Source organism: Musca autumnalis, unplaced genomic scaffold, assembly GCF_047663935.1.
Source record: "Musca autumnalis isolate F117 unplaced genomic scaffold, ASM4766393v1 scaffold_2, whole genome shotgun sequence".
In the NCBI taxonomy this organism is placed as follows: Eukaryota; Metazoa; Arthropoda; class Insecta; order Diptera; family Muscidae; genus Musca; species Musca autumnalis.
The window spans coordinates 164,127,746-164,147,141 of record NW_027411755.1 but is presented as its reverse complement, the minus strand read 5'-3'; the positions used below and the strand labels follow the sequence as shown (position 1 = coordinate 164,147,141).

Here is a 19,396-nt window from a genome sequence, read left to right as displayed (position 1 = left end):
CAACCCGTGATTTTCCTTAACTAGGAAGGTGGTCTGCTTCCTATCATCGTTTCGGTAAATGTTCTATTTACTTGTCTTCTAAACCATGGGAAAACTGGTTGGCAATGTTTCAGAGAATTTATCAATTACCTCTACAGGATTAACCCCTTACCTCAGATCCTCGGGTGGCTGAGAGATTTTTTCGGACATGATCACAGCTGCAGCTGCTCGCTACATACCTGACGTTCGCACCAAATTTCCCAGCACAGGCGAATGGATTAGCAAATGAGCGTTATGACCTTTATTGTTCGAAACCTGAAGATCCTAGCCTTAATAGGCTAGTAGGTAATCATAAGCGGAAAAAGTGGTAAGACCACCTGAAGTAATGCAACATTGGTACAGGAATAATCAAATTGAGAGCAGCGGTTAAATCAACGTGGTTACTTTCAACGTGTTATTTTAAGCGTCAATTTATAGAGCATCCCGATAGTGATAGGGCGAAAAGGATTGTGATACGCCGCATAGGAAGCGCCCTACAAGCCAACATTTACGATGGGCGATGTTACAGACGTCATCTGAAACGAAATCATCCTAAGTGTTGGGCCCACACGGAATATCAATTGTAATGCTTAAGCAACTGGATAAACGCGGAGTTGAGTATTTAACTAGTGCCCTCAACCTATCGATAGCCAAACTGCATCAGAAGCCTGGAAAGTTAGCAGGGTGTTCCCGCTACTGAAGCCATCAAGGCGAATCGTACAGGCCGATCTTCTTCTTGTTAACAGTAGCGAAGGTACTAGAGGCCCTACTCCTCCCCATGATGAGAAGCAGTTGTCCAGCATCAGCACAGATTCCGGAAAATACACAGCACCACAACATCATGACACGCAATATCCACATATATCAATCGAGGACAAAACCAGAACAGGCCCTTCGACCGAAGGCCTTCGATATTATCAATCGATTGAAGGCCTTCGATATCATCAAACATGTCAAATGGATCGAGGACACTTCCCTCCAGTAGTGTTCGAACGATCTTGGCGTCGTGACCTATCGTCGATGTCGTACGTAATGGGCTAAATACCTATATACGTGACTTAGTGCAGTTCTTCAATCTGAGGCATATGGAAATATGCGCCTCTAAATCCACTGCCACACTATTAATCACATGGACGGCACCCCTTGAACATAACATTCGATATAATTTTTTAAGCCGTCCACGCAATCCACAGCTATTTACGATAAGAAGTAGGAACAAGGTCTTCAACTCGATGGCCGGCAGCATATGGGGTACAGATATAACTTTGTTGACCTATTCAAAGCAATGGTATGCAAATGTTAGCGCTACTCAGTGAAAGAATATTCAAACCTGCCAGAATGTCGTCCTTGTTACTGCAACAGGTGCCTTCACATGATACCCGTGGATCAACTTCATGAGGTGAAGAAGGGTTTACCGTGGCATCAGCCCTAAGTGAGCATACCTGCCATAATCTGGTCAACAGGCTTCTGGTGCACCGACACCCAGGCACGTTAGTAGAGATCTTTATGATATAGAGAAGGAGGTTCAAAGTCCAAAGGAGGTCAACGATCCTATGAGGCAAGACGTACATGGATAAAAGTCTTGGGAAAACGTATTTCGGTTCTGTAGCCGATGTTTAATCTGCCAGACTGTCGCCCTTGTAACTGCAACAGGGTGCCTTTACATGACCCCTGTGGATCATCTTCATGAGGTGAAGAAGGGTTTACCGTGGCATCAGTACAACAAGATGTTGTCGAGATCGTACCTGCTTGGGTGTTACCTACGTGAGCATACCTGTCATAATCTGGTGGACAGGCTTCTGGTGCACCGACACCCAGGCACGTTAGAAGAGATCTTTATGATCTAGAGAAGGAATTTCAAAGTCCAAGCGAGATCAACGATCCTATGAGGCTCGTGTTGAATATGTGCAAAGATGACTGTTACCTTTCACTTGTTTCTTTATGAAGAAAGGCTGTTAGCTGAAGAAAAATATCCGTAGAACACTATAATTCCTCCCTCAAAAGACCACTCAAAAATGTTCTACAACTTTAAGATTTTTTTCGCCTTTGTGACTGCAACAGGGTGCCTTCACATAACACCAGTGGATCATCTTCATGAGGTGAGGAGGGTTTACCGTTATATCAGCACAACAAAATGTTATCGAAACCGTACCTGCTTGGATGTTAGCTCCGTGAGCATCCCTGCCTTAATCTGGTGAACAGGTTTCGACATCCAGGCACGTTAGAAGAGATCTTTGCGATCTAGAGAAGGAGGTTCAAAGTTCAAACGAAATCAACCATCCTTTGAGGCTCGTGTTGAATATGTGCAAAGATGATTGTTACCTTTCACTTGATTCTTTATGAAGAAATGCTGTCTGCTGAAGACAAATATCCGTAGAACACTATAATTCCTTCCACAAAAGACCACTCAACGATTTTCTACCCACAGAAGACTTATCAATTGTCTTCTATCTAAGTAACACTTATGAATGTCTTGTGGCTAAGTAATTAAAACTATACGTATTCCACCTAAGATGACCTTAAAAGGGTCTTACATAGCATATAGAAGGCCAAGGTTCGTCTGTGTATGAAATACATATCAAAGTTCCTATATCTATTGGGGAACATTAAAAGATTTTCTGTCTATAGGAAACCTTCAAAGGACTTCTATACATAGAACTCCTCCAAAGATATTTAAAGGGATGCCGGTTTTGTTTTTATAATTAGAAGACCTTTTTATACCCTCCACCATAGTATGGAAGTTATATTAAGTTTGTTCTTCCGATGGTAACGCATGGAAATAATTATTTGCGACCTTATAAAATATACATATTTTTGACGCGGATAAAATTCTCAGTCGATATAGCCATGCCCGTCTGTCCGTTCTTAATTGAGATAGAATGCTATATATACTATCGGCCTACGTTTCGGAATTGCCCCCATATAAGGTACCTCCCGATTTCCGGAATTTTGAGGATTTTAACAACATTTTTGGACCTAATTACCTGTAGTTTGACGTTTGAGTTTTCCAGAGGTCACAAAACATCTCCACCAAAAATTGTCAACGAAAGGTCCTTGTTTCGGTATATTCCCCATATAACGGTACCTCCCGATTTTCTGTATTTTGAGGATTTTAGCTATGTTTTTGGACCGAACTACCTGAAATTGAACATTTGGGGTTCCCAAAGGTCGTAAAGCCCCCATACAAAGGTACCTTCCGATTTTCGGTATTTTGAGGGTGTTAACTACATTTTTCGACCGAACTACCTGTTATTTGACATTTGAGGTTCAAAGTGATCACAAAATTTCTCCATCAAAATTTATCAATTGTCAAGAGTTTACCTACATGTGTTGACCGAACTATCTGTAATTTGACATTGTCAACATATGTCCACTAGAGTTATGACTTTTTTACAACCTCGTATCCATGTATCATATTTTGCTGAGTTTTTGCCTAACATTAGATTAAATCTTAATTAAATGCTCACGAAAAAATCATTTGAAATTTTTTCTTTATGAGCATTTTTTTAAAAATGTTTGAAGTCACTATAAGCAGATATTTAACAGAAAATAAGCTTTGGAACCACAAGACATAACCAAAATGACATAACCTTTTGTTTCTCACCAAATTTATCATATCATTACATATACATATATCATTATATATCACATATTATTTTATTTTATATGTCATATTAAGGATATATCAAAAAAAAAAAATACCACGCCAGCATTATATGCGGAATATTGTCCTAATAACGAAAACGCGTGTTTTAGTTCGATTCAGTGAAAAAAGTTTCCGCACCGACTGCGATTACTAAAGCCCTTTTGATATTTGTTTCTATTAAAAAATTGAATTTGCTTTGTTTGAATAAAAGGCAAATTCATTAAAAACAGTCTGTAACTTTCGCGAATTCGTTACAAATTACCACATATTCTCTTGGCCGATAATTACAATAAATACAAACATAAAATTTGCGAGATTATAAAGAAAAACAAAAAAATGCTATATTGTCAAAGGTGCATTAAATGCTATAAAACGTCGCGATTTCATAACAAATTGGTCTAGAATGGTGTGATATTGATTGTAAATTAGATTAACACTATAAATAAGTTATTACAAAAAGCGTAAATGCCATTATGACAAATAAAATTAAAAAAACTGCATAACTGAACTTCAATGCATTTGGTGCGGAAACTTTTTTCGCGATTGAGAAAAAAAATAAACCGTATTTCATAGTACTTTTTCATGCTCTACACGGCTGTGCGGTGGTATTTTTGATATTTGCAAAAATTGCAAAAAAAAAGTTATAACCCTAATGTCATATCAATTAAAAGTCGTTTAAATGGAATAAAAGTTATTATAGTTAATAATAGGCAAAAGGTCATTCATTCGTGCAACAGGAAATAATTTTTTGAGATTTTTTTCTTCATTTCATAGGATTTTTCAAAAAAACTCAAAGTGGTTTGTACGAGCTCTTTTTTAATATACCTATAAATAGAACAATTTTTATTCCAGTCATTAATAGACAAAATTTCATTCAATCTTGCTATAGGAAATCATTTTTGAGAAAAAGGTCAAAAAGTCATAACCCTAATATCCACACTTTAACATAGCCCCCATATAAAGGTGGCGCCCGATTGTATAAATTGTTTGATACAATTTCTGACCTTATCTAGGCAGTTGGGTTTCCGTAGTCACAAAATATTTCTACTTAAAATTATGGACAGGAAAGAAAACTAACTAATATGGAATTTATAATCGAGCTATAAAAACTTCGGCCCGGGCGAAGGAAGATCTTTGGACGGTATTATATTGATAAGAAAGCTAAAGATCGCTAAACTTTGTTCTATTGATAAGAATATCACTCAACGGTCTTCTTATTTTGGTTCTCTGAACGAAATGTATGTTGATTCTGGTTGGCGTATACAAAACGATGATCCACTTGATTAATGTTAATCATACGCAACACTAGAGTCATTAAAAATAATTTATCCTGTTCAAAATATGGAGAGAGAAAAGCACAACAGCAATTATCCTGCAATTATGACCGATAAAATGCATTAATTATCTTTAAATATATGTCATTTAAAACACACATACATAATTAATTGTTGCTTCAGTTAATAATTCCATTTTTTTAACTTTTTTTCTTATTTTCCTTCTTCCTCTACACCCTTACAACCACCATGCGGTAATGGATGTTTTCTGGATAAATCTGATGTTTCTCGCAATGCTGCTGTTTCATGAATGCCATTGCTGTCGATGCCATTTACGTTATGTTCTCCATTAACTACAACTACATACATCTGGACAATATCACATGTACATGTCAATGGGTATGTCAATGTTAATGATGACGATGCTGCTGCTGCTGTTATTTGTTTACAACGAACAATGCTGGAAAATGTTAACCATACTCTTCTGGAAAACATCACTCACTCCAACTACATCATTTCCACAACAACACCAAAATACATGATTGTGTTGATAATGTCCATTCATGTCTTCGAAATGGTGTCATTGATGTCTTTGGACATCGTAATTGTCGTAATGCCGAACCAACAACCATTGCTGATGCTGTACCAACAAAATATGTATACACCACTGTGCCCGCTTTATGTCTTTAAATGCCCACATTGCCCCCCTTCAACGCCCCCCTATACATAGGTAAAGGACATTTGCAATGAATTGGAAGTTCGCAGCTTGTGCCACAAGATTCTGCAAAATGTCTCAATACTATTGAATGCTGATCGGGGTTCATTGTTTTTGGTACAAGGTCGTTGCAGTGGCAGTGCCGATGGTCCCAAGAAGTAAGTACACACACATACATACAAACGTACATATATTGCATACCATAAACAAGAAAAATTGCGAGTAGATTTTCTTTTTTGTTTTTCTGTTATCTTCTTTTAGTTTATAAATAAACCACATTTAATGTGACAGTTTAGATTTTATTGGATATGATTTGTTATAGTCAGTGGTTTCGGTTAGCTACAGATTTTTTGATAAATTTTATTATTTAATATTAAATTTAATTTATAATGATTATGATTTCATATGGATAAATAGCGATAAAAATTTTATGTAAAATATTGAATAAGTATTTTTATGAGGTAAAGTCTGATATATTTTTTGAGACAACATTGATCTTGGGAATTGTTCCATTGCTGGTCACTTGATAAAATCATTTCTAAGAGGTCCTATGTCAAAGTAAGCAAAAACGTAGTTGTTGTAATAATAATAATTTTTCCACAAACATCCCAGAAGGGACAACGGAGACTTCTCTTATAACAATGAGTGCGCCCTTATTCATATTAGATCAATGATATGGAACCTACTGTTCCGGGTCCGAAAGGCGTGTTTAAAAACACCACTTACACATGTTTGAGATGTTTTACATAGTTGAAATATTCGGGAAATGTCGCCAGTATTACTTATGGGTATTTTTGCAACCATTAAAAATTTTACGTTACCTTGTCTGGGAATCGATCCGGCACGCAATGGCTGTGCATACCATCGCAACAAGGTGGCAACCAACGTTGTTGTTGTTGTAGGTGAGTGGGTTTAGCTGGGCAGCTAAATAAACGCAGCGCACATTTCAAATCCACATTTAGGGTATGAGTTGGGTATCGTGTCATCAATTCGGGCCCAATATGAATTGATGCTGCTGCATCGTCCGGATCTTAACTGGGCTAAAACTACTCGTGTTTGCCTTCACAGCAGATGTTCTTCTACTGCGATGGATAGGGCCTGAGCCCCATACCACGAAACAAATTATCAACTTTTCATTTTGCACTCAGCATTATTTTTGACAATTCGCAAATTTTTCCGTTCCACAGAAGCCTTATTTTCGATAAGTGATAAGTTGCTAATAATAAGTTGAGTTTGCTAAGTTTTCAAAAAATGTTTGCTCTCTTTTTATTTCTGTTCCAAAAACGTCCTCTTCTGTTAAGCGAAAAGTTGTAACTGCAAAGTGTATTTTGCAAAAAATTGTGCTCTTTCGTTCCAGAGAAAACTTTGCATTTTGTTTTTGCAGACCAAATTTGGATAATTTGCCTAAAATTTGCGGTGTAAATGTTCTCTTTGCCAATGTACATTGTTAAAATAAGTAAAATTTTTAAAACGTTACGAAGGGAGATTTGTTCGGAAATATTGAAAATACGGTAATGACAAGAAATTATAAGGATCCACCCCCTCTGAACTTTCCTCACCCAACTTCCACCCTGCGAACAACACCTTTCGAACTTCCAACCTCCGAACCACCCCATTCCGAACTTCCACCCTCCGAACTTCGACCCCGCGAACCACCCCATTCCCAACTTCCAACCTGCGAACAACACCCTCCGAACCCTTCCCCCCCACAAATCACTTAGAATAAACTCTATTTCAGAGTTCTTTATTTTTATTTATTTTCATTTTATTTTTAATTTATTTTTATTTTATGTTTCTTTAATTTTTATGTTTCTTTAATTTTTATGTTACTTTAATTTTTTTTATTTTTATTTTATTTTTATTTTTTTATTTTTATTTTATTTTTATTCCTTTTTTATTTTATTTTTCTTTTATTTTTATTTTTATTTTATTTTATTTTATTTTTATGTTTATTTGTATTTTACTTTTATTTTATTTTCATTTTATTTTTATTTCATTTTTGTTTAATTTTTGTTTTATTTTTATTTTATTTTTAATTTATTTTTATATTTTAATTTTTATTTGATTTGATTTTATTTTAATTTTCTTTGTATTTTATTTTTATTTTATTTTATTTTATTTTCATTTTATTTTATTTTATTTTATTTTATTTTATTTTATTTTATTTTATTTTATTTTATTTTTATTTTTGTTTTATTTTTATTTTATTTTTATTTTATTTTATTTTTATTTTATTTTTATTTTATATTTATTTTATGTTTATTTTTATTTTATTTTCATTTTATTTTATTTTCATTTTATTTTTATTTTATTTAATTTTTATTTTATTTTTATTTTCTTTGTATTTTATTTTTATTTTATTTTTCCTTTTTTATTTATTTTATTATTATTTTATTTTTATTTTATTTTTATTTTAATGTTCTTTTATTTTTATTTTATTTTTATTTTATTTTTATATTATTTTCATTTTATTTTATTTTTATTTTTATTTTATTTTTATTATTTTTTATTTTTATTATTATTTTTATTTAATATAATTTTATTTTATATTAATTTTTATTTGATTTTTATTTTATTTTTATTTCCTTTGTATTTTATTTTCATTTTATTTTTATTTAATTTTTATTTTTTTTTTATTTTGTGTTTATCTTATTTTTATTTTATTTTATTTTATTTTTATTTTTATTTTATTTTATTTTATTTTATTTTATTTTATTTTATTTTATTTTATTTTATTTTATTTTATTTTATTTTATTTTATTTTATTTTATTTTATTTTATTTTATTTTATTTTATTTTATTTTATTTTATTTTATTTTATTTTATTTTATTTTTATTTTATTTTATTTTTATTTTATTTTATTTTTATTTTTATTTTATTTTTATTTTATTTTTAATTTATTTTTATTTTATTTTATTTTTAATTTTATTTTTATTTTTATTTTATTTTTATTGTTATTTTTATTTTATTATTATTATAATTTACTTTATTTTTTATTTTATTTTGATTTTTTTATTTTTTTCTTTGTATTTTATTTTTTTTTTTTATTTTTATTTTCATTTTATTTTTATTTATTTTTATTTTTATTTTATTTATTTTATTTTTATTTTTTTAGTTTTATTTTATTTTTATTTTGTTTTATTTAATTTTATTTATATTTTATTTTTCCTTTATATTTATTGTATTTTTATATTTGTTATTCGAATTATTCTATTTGTAATGTCAAATGGAAAAAGAGAATAATTCGAATTTCAAATGGAATAATTCGAATTACAAATGGAATAATTCGAATTTCAAATGGAATAATTCGAATTACAAATGGAATAATTCGAATTACATATAGAATAATTAGAATTACAAACGGAATATTTCGAATTACAAATGGAATAATTCGAATTACAAATGGAATTATAGAATTACAAATAAAATGTTACGAATAACAAATAGAGTAATCGAATTACAAATGAAATGTTACGAATTACAACTGGAAAGTTTCGAACTACATGTGAAAAAGGTGTAGTATCTTTTTCAGATGTAATTCGAATCATTTTAGCTGTAATTCGAGAATTCCATTTATAATTCGAAACATTTAAATTGAAATTCGAAATATTCCATTTGTAATTCTAATTATTCTATATGTTATTCGAATTATTCCATTGGTAATTCGAAATATTCCATTTGTTATTCGAATTTATCCATTTGTAATTCGAATTATAACATATGTAATTTGAATTATTCCATTTGTTATTCGAATTATTCCATTTGTAATTCGAATTATCCATTTGAAATTCGAATTATTTTATTTGTAATTCGAATTGTATATTTGTAATTCGAATTATTCCATTTGTACTTCCAATTATTCTATTTGTAATTCAAAATATTTTTTTTGTAATTTAAAAACCAAATATAAAACCAATGGAACCTAAACGTTTTTTTAATTTTTTCGTTCGAATTTCAAATGAAATAATTCGAATTACAAATGGAATAATTCAAATTGCATATAAAATAATGCGAATTACAAATGAAATATTTCGAATTACAATTATAATTCGAATTTCAAATGGAATAATTCGAATTACAAATGGAATAATTCGAATTACAAATAGAATAATACGAATTACAAATAGAATAATTCGAATTACAAATATAATAAATCGAATTTCAAATGGAATAATTCGAACTACAACTGGAATAATTCGTATTACCAACGCAATAATGCGAATAACAAATGGAATTCTCGAATTATAAATAAAATGTTACGAATTAGAAATGGAATGTTTCGAATTACATCTGAAAAATATATTCGGTCTACCACTTTTCGGGTGCTAACACTAGCACCTCTTCGGATCTGCCACTGCCAGGCCGTTGAAAGTAAAAGCCTTTCTACCATGCTTCTTTCCTGAATTCGAGAGCGACCTAACACTTGTCCAGAATTTACCTAATCCTGTAAAATGTTGCATTGCTTCAGGTGTTCTAGCAACTTTTTCCGCTCATACTTGCCTACTAGCGTGTTGACTTCAAGAGTAAGTTAGTTCTTTAACTCTTGGGTGTTCTGCGTTAGTACGACCAAGCTCATCTCGATCATTTGCTATTACCAAACACATAATTGTTGAGGTGACGGCCTCTGGTCGAAAATTCGTCCAAGTCAATTGATTATTTTCGTTTCGTATTTTTGTTTTTTCTATCTTTTTGACATTAATTGTGTACTATTCATTGTCTCTTATTACTTCACAAATATAAAGATCGAGTTATTGAAATCTCTTGGACCCAAGAAGCAAATTCCCTTGCACGTTTTCGCTCTACTATGTTAGACACTTATTACCTCCTACTTAAAGTTTAAGACTACTTCATGAATAAATCTCTCCTCTAATAGGCATATTTAATGTGGTCAAGATTTATTGCTGATGCACAAAGGCACACTCACGCACACCACTAACAAATTTAATTCAACTTAATTTAATAAAAAACACAATTCATTAGAGGCTTTATTGTCTTCTAATAAATTATTGACCGACATAACCATATTTCCAATGCATAAATATTTTATGAGAAACTGCAGAGAATATTTTTTTTTATTTCTTTTTTTTTTTTTTTGCACATAACTCCCAACCAACCTCTGCGGTGGGACTGTGGTCATAAAAAGTTCATGTTTCATGTTAAATCATAATATGGCTTAGAGGAGTATTTTACACACGTTCGCCAGCATACACACGCGTGTACACTAATACCTCCCTATTGATCATAATATTGACTCTTAACAACAATAAGACCAAGTCAAAGTATGTGGCACGTACACAATTTTTCATGTTATGAATGTAGAAGTCGTTTTTTATTTCCATTTCTTTTGTGTGTTTGTTTTTTTTTTTCATTGGTCTTCATTCATTTGTTCCAAATGAGGGAACTCGGATACATGTCCCAATACTCATACATGCATCTGTATGTAGGTATGAGTATTAGTGTTATTTGTTCATGTTTCTGGGGTGTTTGGTCCTTTTGTTATTTTTTTCCTATTTAATAAATACATGGGCAGGGACATGTTTTCCATGTTATGTTTGAAATATGACTTGCACATGTGTGTGACCCAATAATAGCTGCAGGAAATCGAAGAACATATTGTTCGAATTGGCCATAGGCAATGGACGCAGGTAGCAACCACTTAGAATGAAAAGCAGTTTATTGCGTTAAATCGGTCGGGGCGAACCTTTTTTACGTTCCACTAATAATGTAAAATGAAGTTTCCTTTTCGTTTCTGAAAGCTCTATGCTTTTCCGTCATGACACGGTTCATTTCTAGAATGATGAATATCGCTTAATTTTAAACAAGGTTTAATATCACAGAGACATCCTAGTTTTCAGCCCATTGAAAATCCGAAATACCAAGTTACAGTCACTTCAGTAGGAAAATTTAGTTCAATGCTTTAAAAGCGATCACGTCGAGCGTTATAATTGTACCTTTAAACTATAACATTTTCGGTCCGAAAATTTGGAAAACATCTTCGCAATACATATAATCGGATAGTACTTTTATAAGAGGCTATTTATAAACATATTGGGTGCAATGGTACGCAAACCCGCCTTGCACGCTGAAGGCCGTGAGTTCGATTCCCCGGCCAGGCAACATCAAAATGTTCAACGGTGGCAAAATACCCCTCAGTAATGTTGGCGACATTTCCTAAGTACTTCATCCACGTAAAAATTCTTTACAAGTGGTGTCTTTGGACACGCCGTTCGGTCTCGGCGATAAACAGTAGGTCCCATGTCATTGCGCTAATATGAATCTGGGTGCACTCACTGCTATGATCGAAGTCTCCCTTGTCCCGTCTGGGATGTTTGTGGAGCAATTATTATTATTATTCATAAACATTGACATATATGGACCATTTTTGAGGGAAGTTTGCTACCTTCTTGGAACACAAAATTACAATCAGTTTTCAAATAAAGACACGTATAACGGCCAGCAGATGATACTTTGGTAAACCACTTCTCATCAAACGCAAATCATATTCTACCTGACGGTGATGGTACCCGTTCTATGCAACGGATTAATTCGTAGGAATCTTCGTCCAGGAGCCGCTATCTCAACAATTATTCGTATATTTTCTCTCCAAGGCAGCGGCAATATATCCCGGAAAGTCTGCTCTGAACTCATTAGGTCCGTGCTGAGATAAAAAAGATGCCCGAGCGCTGGATCAACTGATGTAACACATCGAAATGTTCATCGGAGACCCTATAAAATATATATATATTCTTGATCAGGGTAAAATTCTAAGTCGATATAACCATGTCCGTCCGTCTGTTGAAATCAAGATACAGCTCGCAATTTTTAAGATATAGCTTAGAAGTTTATATTACTCTTAGGATGTTTGGTATTGCAAATGGGCTATATCGGTCCACGTTTTAATATAGCCCTCATATGACGGCACCACCCAATTTTCGGTATTTTTAAGGTTTTAGCTTCATTATCACACCAAAATGACTGAAATTGGGTACTTAGTCTTCGTTGGGGGTATACAACTTTCCCTCAGAGTTTTGTCGGTATAGGTCAACGCCTTCATATAGCCCCCATAGAACGGTACCTCCCGATTTTCAGTATTTTGAGGGTTGTGGCCTCAATATTCCTCCGAAATTACTGAAATTTTGTGTTTTATATTCACTGGGGGTATACAAATTTCCTCCAGAATTTTGTCGGTATAGGTCTACGCCTTCATGAGGACTATCATAAAACGGTACCTTCCGATTTTCGGTTTTTGGAAGATTGTGCCCCAATATTCTTCCGAAATGGCTAAAATTTGGTATTTAGTCTTCACGGGGGGTATACAACTTTCCCCCAGAATTTTGTCGGTATAGGTCCACGATTTCATATAGCCCCCATAGAACGGTACCTCCGGATTTTCGGTATTTTGAAGGTTGTGGCCTCAATATTCCTCCGAAATGGCTAAAATTTAGTATTTAGTCTTCGCTGGGGGTATAAAACTTTCCCCCAGAATTTTTTTGTATAGGTCCACGCCCTCATATAGCCCCCATAGAACGGTACCTCCCGATTTTCGTTATTTTGAAGGTTGAGGCCTCAATATTCCACGGAAATGGCTTAAATTTGGTATTTAGTCTTCATTTGGAGTATAAAACTTTCGGCCCGAATTTTGTTGGTATAGGTGCACGCCTTCATTTAGTCCCCATAGAACGGTACCTCCCGATTTTCAGTATTTTGAAGGTTGTGGCCTCAATATTCATCCGAATTGACTGAAATTTGGTGTTTTGTCACATTTAGGGTATAAAACTTTCCACATGAAATTTGGTGTTTAGTCTTCATTTGAGGTATAAAACTTTCCATATGAAATTTGTCGGTATATTTTCCTGCCTTTATATATCCCCCATTGAACGGTGCCTGCCGATTTTCGTAATTCTAAAGGTTGTGACGTCAATATCCCACCGAAATGGCTGATTATTGTTATTTAGTCTTCCAGGGGGTTATAAAGTATGTCCACGTCTTTCTTTATCCCCCATAGAAACATACCTCTTAATTTTTGGTATTTTTTAGGTTTTAGCCACATTATCTTACCGAAATATCCGAAATTTGGTTATTAGTCTTCTTCGAGTCTAAAAACTGTCCGCAGGAATTTGTGGGTATAGATCGACGGAATTTGGTAATTAGTCTTCTTCATAAACGAAAGGAAACTAATTGTTCCATTTAACTTCAATATAACTCGTGGTGGAGGGTATAACAAGTTCGACCGGCCGAACTTAATGCCGTTCTTACTTGTTATCTTTTCAGATTTATAATTCTGTTGGTTTTTTGAAATCTCCCTTTTATATGTATCAACAATTGCAGTATATTGGTACTTAACAAATATTTTCACAAAATCCTATATTCGATGTTTTTGGGTCTTCTGAACATCTCCGTATGTTCTTAAAAAATCTACGCCTATAGGTCGTTTGTCCTCTAAAAAAATCTACTATTACAGCTCTCATAGTCCTTGATATATATTCTTATTCTTCGACTATTATAGCTTTGAAAATCACATAATTCTTTAATTCGCCTTCATATTACCCTCATTTAATAATCTACTTAGATTCACCTATTTAGCCATCTTGCAATTCCCCTATGATTTGCTAGTTTCTTCGTCATGTCAGCATAGTTTTTAATGTTTACTAACATATCTGCTGCTTTCATAGTTTTGTTCACAACATTTTCCCAGCATTTGCTAATTAATCACGTAACTGGCCTTGACACTTAGAACAAAAGTCTTTTTTGGAAGAACTGCAACCAGAAGAAGACACATGAAGAAGTAAAGGCACCAACGTACATTATGTGCATGTTAGCTTTCATGTATGTGCAATGAGAGTAGTTTTTCTTTATTTGCCATTCTCAAGTTGCTGACAACATCATTGCCTGCGGTTTTAAACATGAAAATTTATTGGTTTGAATTTAAGTTAGTTTGTTGGTTTTTCTTCTTATTGCCACTGGCTTAGAAACCGAAATGGTAATGGAAGTGTGCGGTGTTTGTTGTTATGTGAGGAAAGTGTTTTTCAAGCCTTAAGTGGTTTCATGACAGAAAAATAAAATTGAAATTAAACTTTAATTTGATGTTGACGTCCATCCAAATTGTTTATTTATAAATCAATAATGGGTTTTGGAATAATAAATTTGTTTATTAAAATTTGAGACAAACTTGAAAAATATTATGCCGTGTTAGGAGGATTGTGTTTGCTGAAGGGATATTTTGTATATGCTGCAATATAGAGAGAGTCAAAGATATCTTGAGGAGATATTTTATACGACGGCTGCACGATAACTATCTGGTCTAACAATCAATGAAAACGCTAATATTTACCATCAAAAATAGTTTTATTGTTTCCTCAAGTATTATTCAGCATTATTTATACACTTTTTCATGAGCTCAAACCAATTGTTCAAGCACTTTTTCCACTCCGATTGAGACACCTCCAAAATATGGCGCTGGCTTGAATCGATGTGTTAGAGCTCGCATTGTCATGATGCAGAATGATTCGTCTTCTCTTGTTCGTTTTTCAAATTTCTCAGGAGACTTCAGGCACACAAATTGTAGTGTCGGCACACGGTCAGTTTTGCCGAAGAATTAGGAGACCATTTGCATCGAAGTGCTTCTTACCTGGTCTCTTTCGAAGACCTAAACGGTCGATTCCTGTTTTGCTTCGGTCTCCTAAGAATAAACCCAAAACTCTATGACGATCTTATAAACGACGTTTGAAGCACCGCACAATTCACAATTTCTTTTCACCACCCCTCTAAAGTTGACGAACCCCGCAAACGTTTTAAGGACCATGATCTGCAAATCTGCACCTGGAATGTTCGCACTCTTTATTGAGAAGGTGCAGTCTTCGGATTAGCAGACGTACTTGAAAAGTACAAGGCCGATATTATTGCCATACAGCAAATACGATGGATTTTTAAAGGCGTGACAACAATACCTAAAGGTGACGCACTGTATTATAGCTGCCATGACGTAAAGCATGAGTTTGGTTGCGGATTTGTAGTTAGTCGGAGACTAAAACAGCTGGTATCCAGCTTCACCGCAGTGAATAAAAGACTTGCTGCAATTCGAATAAAAGCTAAATTCTTCGACATCAGCTTTATTTGCGCTCATGCTCCCACTGAAGAAAAGGACGAACAGACCAAAGATATATTTTACGAGCGCTAAGAAGAAACATATGACCGTTGCCCTGCCAATGACATTAAAATCATTCTAGGCGATTTTAATGCCAAAATTGGAAATGAGAATACCTTTGGCCCAACAGTCGGGAAATTCAGCCTCCACAGTGAAACATCTGACAATGGTATGAGGCTGATAGACTTTGCTGCTGCAAAAAACATGGTAGTTAGCAGCACCAGATTTAATCATCTCGATATTCATTAGGGCACCTGGCTGTCTCCAGAGCAGAAAACAAGAAATCAAATTGATCATGTTGTGATAGATGGAAGACATTCATCGAGCGTGTTGGATGTACGTTTCTAGGCGCAAACATTGATTCGGACCACTACCTTGTTGCAGCAAAGGTACAAAGTACGAACAGACACAACACGAAAGTTAGACATCGGTAAGCTGCAATCACAACAGATAGCCACAGCATATTCCACTCAACTAGCCCAATTGCTTAATCAAAGCACTTCTCATCCCGATAACATATCAGCGCAATGGCAAAACATTTCCCACTCCATGCAAACAGCCGCAAAATCCAAACTTGGATACCAGAGACCTCCACCAAGGAATCCATGGTATGATCAGGAGTATCGTGCTGCCACCGAAGATAAATGCGGCATATAGGGCTACTTTACAATCCGTAGCAACGTGTAGCGCACGAGAGAGATACAGGGAGAAAAGGAGAGAGGAAAAACGTCTTTTCCGCAGGAAAAAGAGAGAGATGGAAAAGCGGGAGTGTGAAAAAATCGAGATGTACAGGAGCCAGAATGAAGTCGGATAATTCTACCAAAGAGTCAAGCATCAAACTGATGGCTTTGGTACAGGCACATCCTCCTGTAGAGACCAGCAAGGTAATTTGGTAACTGATACAGAAAGTGTATGGAAAGAACATTTTTCAAAACTGTTGGTAGCCAATAGCAGCGAAGACGACGAAGATACCACAGTCCCAATCCCAGAAGATGGTATTGAATGTATATCGCCCAGCCAAGATGAGGTTAAGACAGCAATAAATCGGCTGAAGAATAATAAGGCAGCAGGAGCCGATGGCTTACCAGCCGAGCTGTTCAAAACCGGAGGCGACACGCTGATAAGGTGTATTCATCAGTTAGTTAGCACCATCTGGCAGGAAGAACGAGTACCCGACGAGTACCTGAGTATCCTGTGCCCCGTCCACAAGAAGGGAGATAAGACTGTATGCTCTAACTATAGGGGCATAAGTCTAATCCCTATTGCCTACAAGATCGTGTCAGGGAAATTGTGCGAACGACTAAAGCCTATGATCAACGAGATAATTGGACCATATCAATGCGGCTTTAGACCTGGCAAGTCCACCATTGACCAGATATTTAACCTGCGGCAAATCCTGGAGAAGACCCAAGAGATGCAGATCGACACCTACCACCTTTTTATCGATTATAAAGCAGCCTTCGACAGCCCGCTGCGATCAAAGGTATTCCATGCAATGTCTGAATTTGGTATCCCCGCAAAGCTCATCCGGCTTTGTAAGATGACTTTAACTGATACTAGGTTCTCAGTTAAAATTGGAAAGAACCTCTCCGAATAATTTTGTACCAAAAGAGGTTTCAGACAAGAGGACAGCCTTTCGTGTGACCTATTCAACATTTTGCTGGAAAAGGTAATACTAGATGCAAATGTCAAAAGAAATGGCACAATTTACACCAAAAGCCACATGTTAATTGCCTATGCTGATGACATAGACATCATGGGACGATCAGTAAAGGAAGTAACTGATACCTTTAGGAAGGTCGAAGCAGAATCTGCGAAAGTGGGTCTGGCGTTAAACGGCGAAAAGTCCAAATTGATGGAGTCTACGCGCAATGCGTCCATTGAGCTCGGACCGACTGTGGAAGTTGGTTCCTATAATTTTGAGGTAGTTAAAGACTTCGTCTACCTCGGCACTGCCATAAACACAACAAACAACATCAGTTGTGAAATAAGAAGAAGAATTGTATTGGCCAACATATGCTACTTTGGTTTAAGTAAGCAGTTTAAAAACAAAGCCACATCTCGTCAAACAAAAATAACGCTCACCAAAACACTGATACTACCCGTGCTGATGTTTGGCTCCGAAGCCTGGGTACTTGCGCAAGCAGACATGGTAGTGCTTGGTGTGTTTGAGAGAAAAATTCTTCGAAAGATCTACGGACCAATCTGCGTTGACGGTGAATATCGACGTCGCATGAACCACGAGCTGTATCTGCTATACAACGACATTATTATGGATAAACGTATCGAGATGCAGCGATTGCGTTGGTTAGGCCATATCATAAGAATAAGCCCGCTAAAAAGGCGTATAAATACGGACCGCTTGGCGGTGCACGCAGAATTGGCAGGCCAAGGAATAGATGGCGCAAACAAGTGGATGATGAGATAAAAAGGCGCGGTATTCCAGAGCGCGAAGCAACAAATAGAGAGAAATGGAGATCTTTTCTTAGTTCAGCCTATGGAACAAATGTTCTGTAATGGGCCAGCTAAGTAAGTAAGTAAGTGGTAAAAGAAATGCCCAAGGATGCCTCTATCTCACGGTATGTAACATGGCGATCTTGTATTAGCCGTTCACGCACAGCTTAATTTTCTTCTGGCACATCGGACGTTTTTTTGGCGAGTGTCGGTCAAGATTGAATTCATTAAACCAGTTTTTCGTACTGCTATAGGATGGTCCATTATCGACATACAAAATTTAATATGATCGATTCACTCTTGTCGTGATTATTCACATCCAAAGTTGTGAAAAATTATCCGACGAAAATGTTCACAAGAAAATTCCTTTTTTTGCAAACTGATTTTTCAGGTCACTGTAAACAACACAACACAAGGTCGTATGACAAACTGTCTTGAGTACGTTAGACTGAAAACTGTCAAACTTTCAAGAAAAATTCAAATGGCGCCTGGAAACACGCGGTTTTGTCTAGGTCAGATAGTTTTCGTGTAGCCGTCGTATTCTATTTTTTATATTTTATATTTTTTTACATTCTATATTTTGTATTTTTTATATTTTATTTTAGATTATTTTTTTTGACTTTATATTTATTTAATATTTTATATTTTTATTTTATATATTATATATTAATATTTTGTATTTTATATTTTATTTTTTATATTTTATGTTTTATATTTTATAATTTACATTTTAGATTTAATATTTTTGATTTTTTATTTAATATTTAATATTTTACATTTTATTTTTCATAATTTATATTTTAAATATTATATTTTATATTTTAAAATTTATATTTTAGATTCTATATCTTTTATTTTTTTATTTAAAATTGTATATTTCATATTTTATATTTTACTATTAAGGAATAAAATTTCATACAAAAACTCAATTTTCGATTTTTCCACTTTTCCGACTTTTCCAGAGAGATTTTCCAAAATTTTCTTCCGTAAAGACCTTCTCCTCGAAAATACGAATAACTGACAAAAAATTTTACAGAAATCGGCCTAGCCGTTCTCATTTTATGAATTACTATACATTTTTTACACCATTTTTATATATATATAGATAGAGATATATCATATTTTAAATTATATATTATATTAT

General features: G+C 34.2%; 1 protein-coding gene across 21 annotated transcripts in view; it reads left to right on the top strand.

Moving 5' to 3' along the window:
• The window catches only part of Pde11 (Phosphodiesterase 11), a 346,062-nt gene that overhangs the window by 260,942 nt on the left and 65,724 nt on the right, over positions 1-19,396 (top strand). For all 21 annotated transcript variants that reach the window (XM_073969743.1, XM_073969741.1, XM_073969729.1 and 18 more), the window contains one exon: positions 5,669-5,811. In XM_073969743.1, coding sequence (XP_073825844.1) covers positions 5,669-5,811 — 143 coding nt within the window. The remainder of the gene's footprint in view (positions 1-5,668; positions 5,812-19,396) is intronic.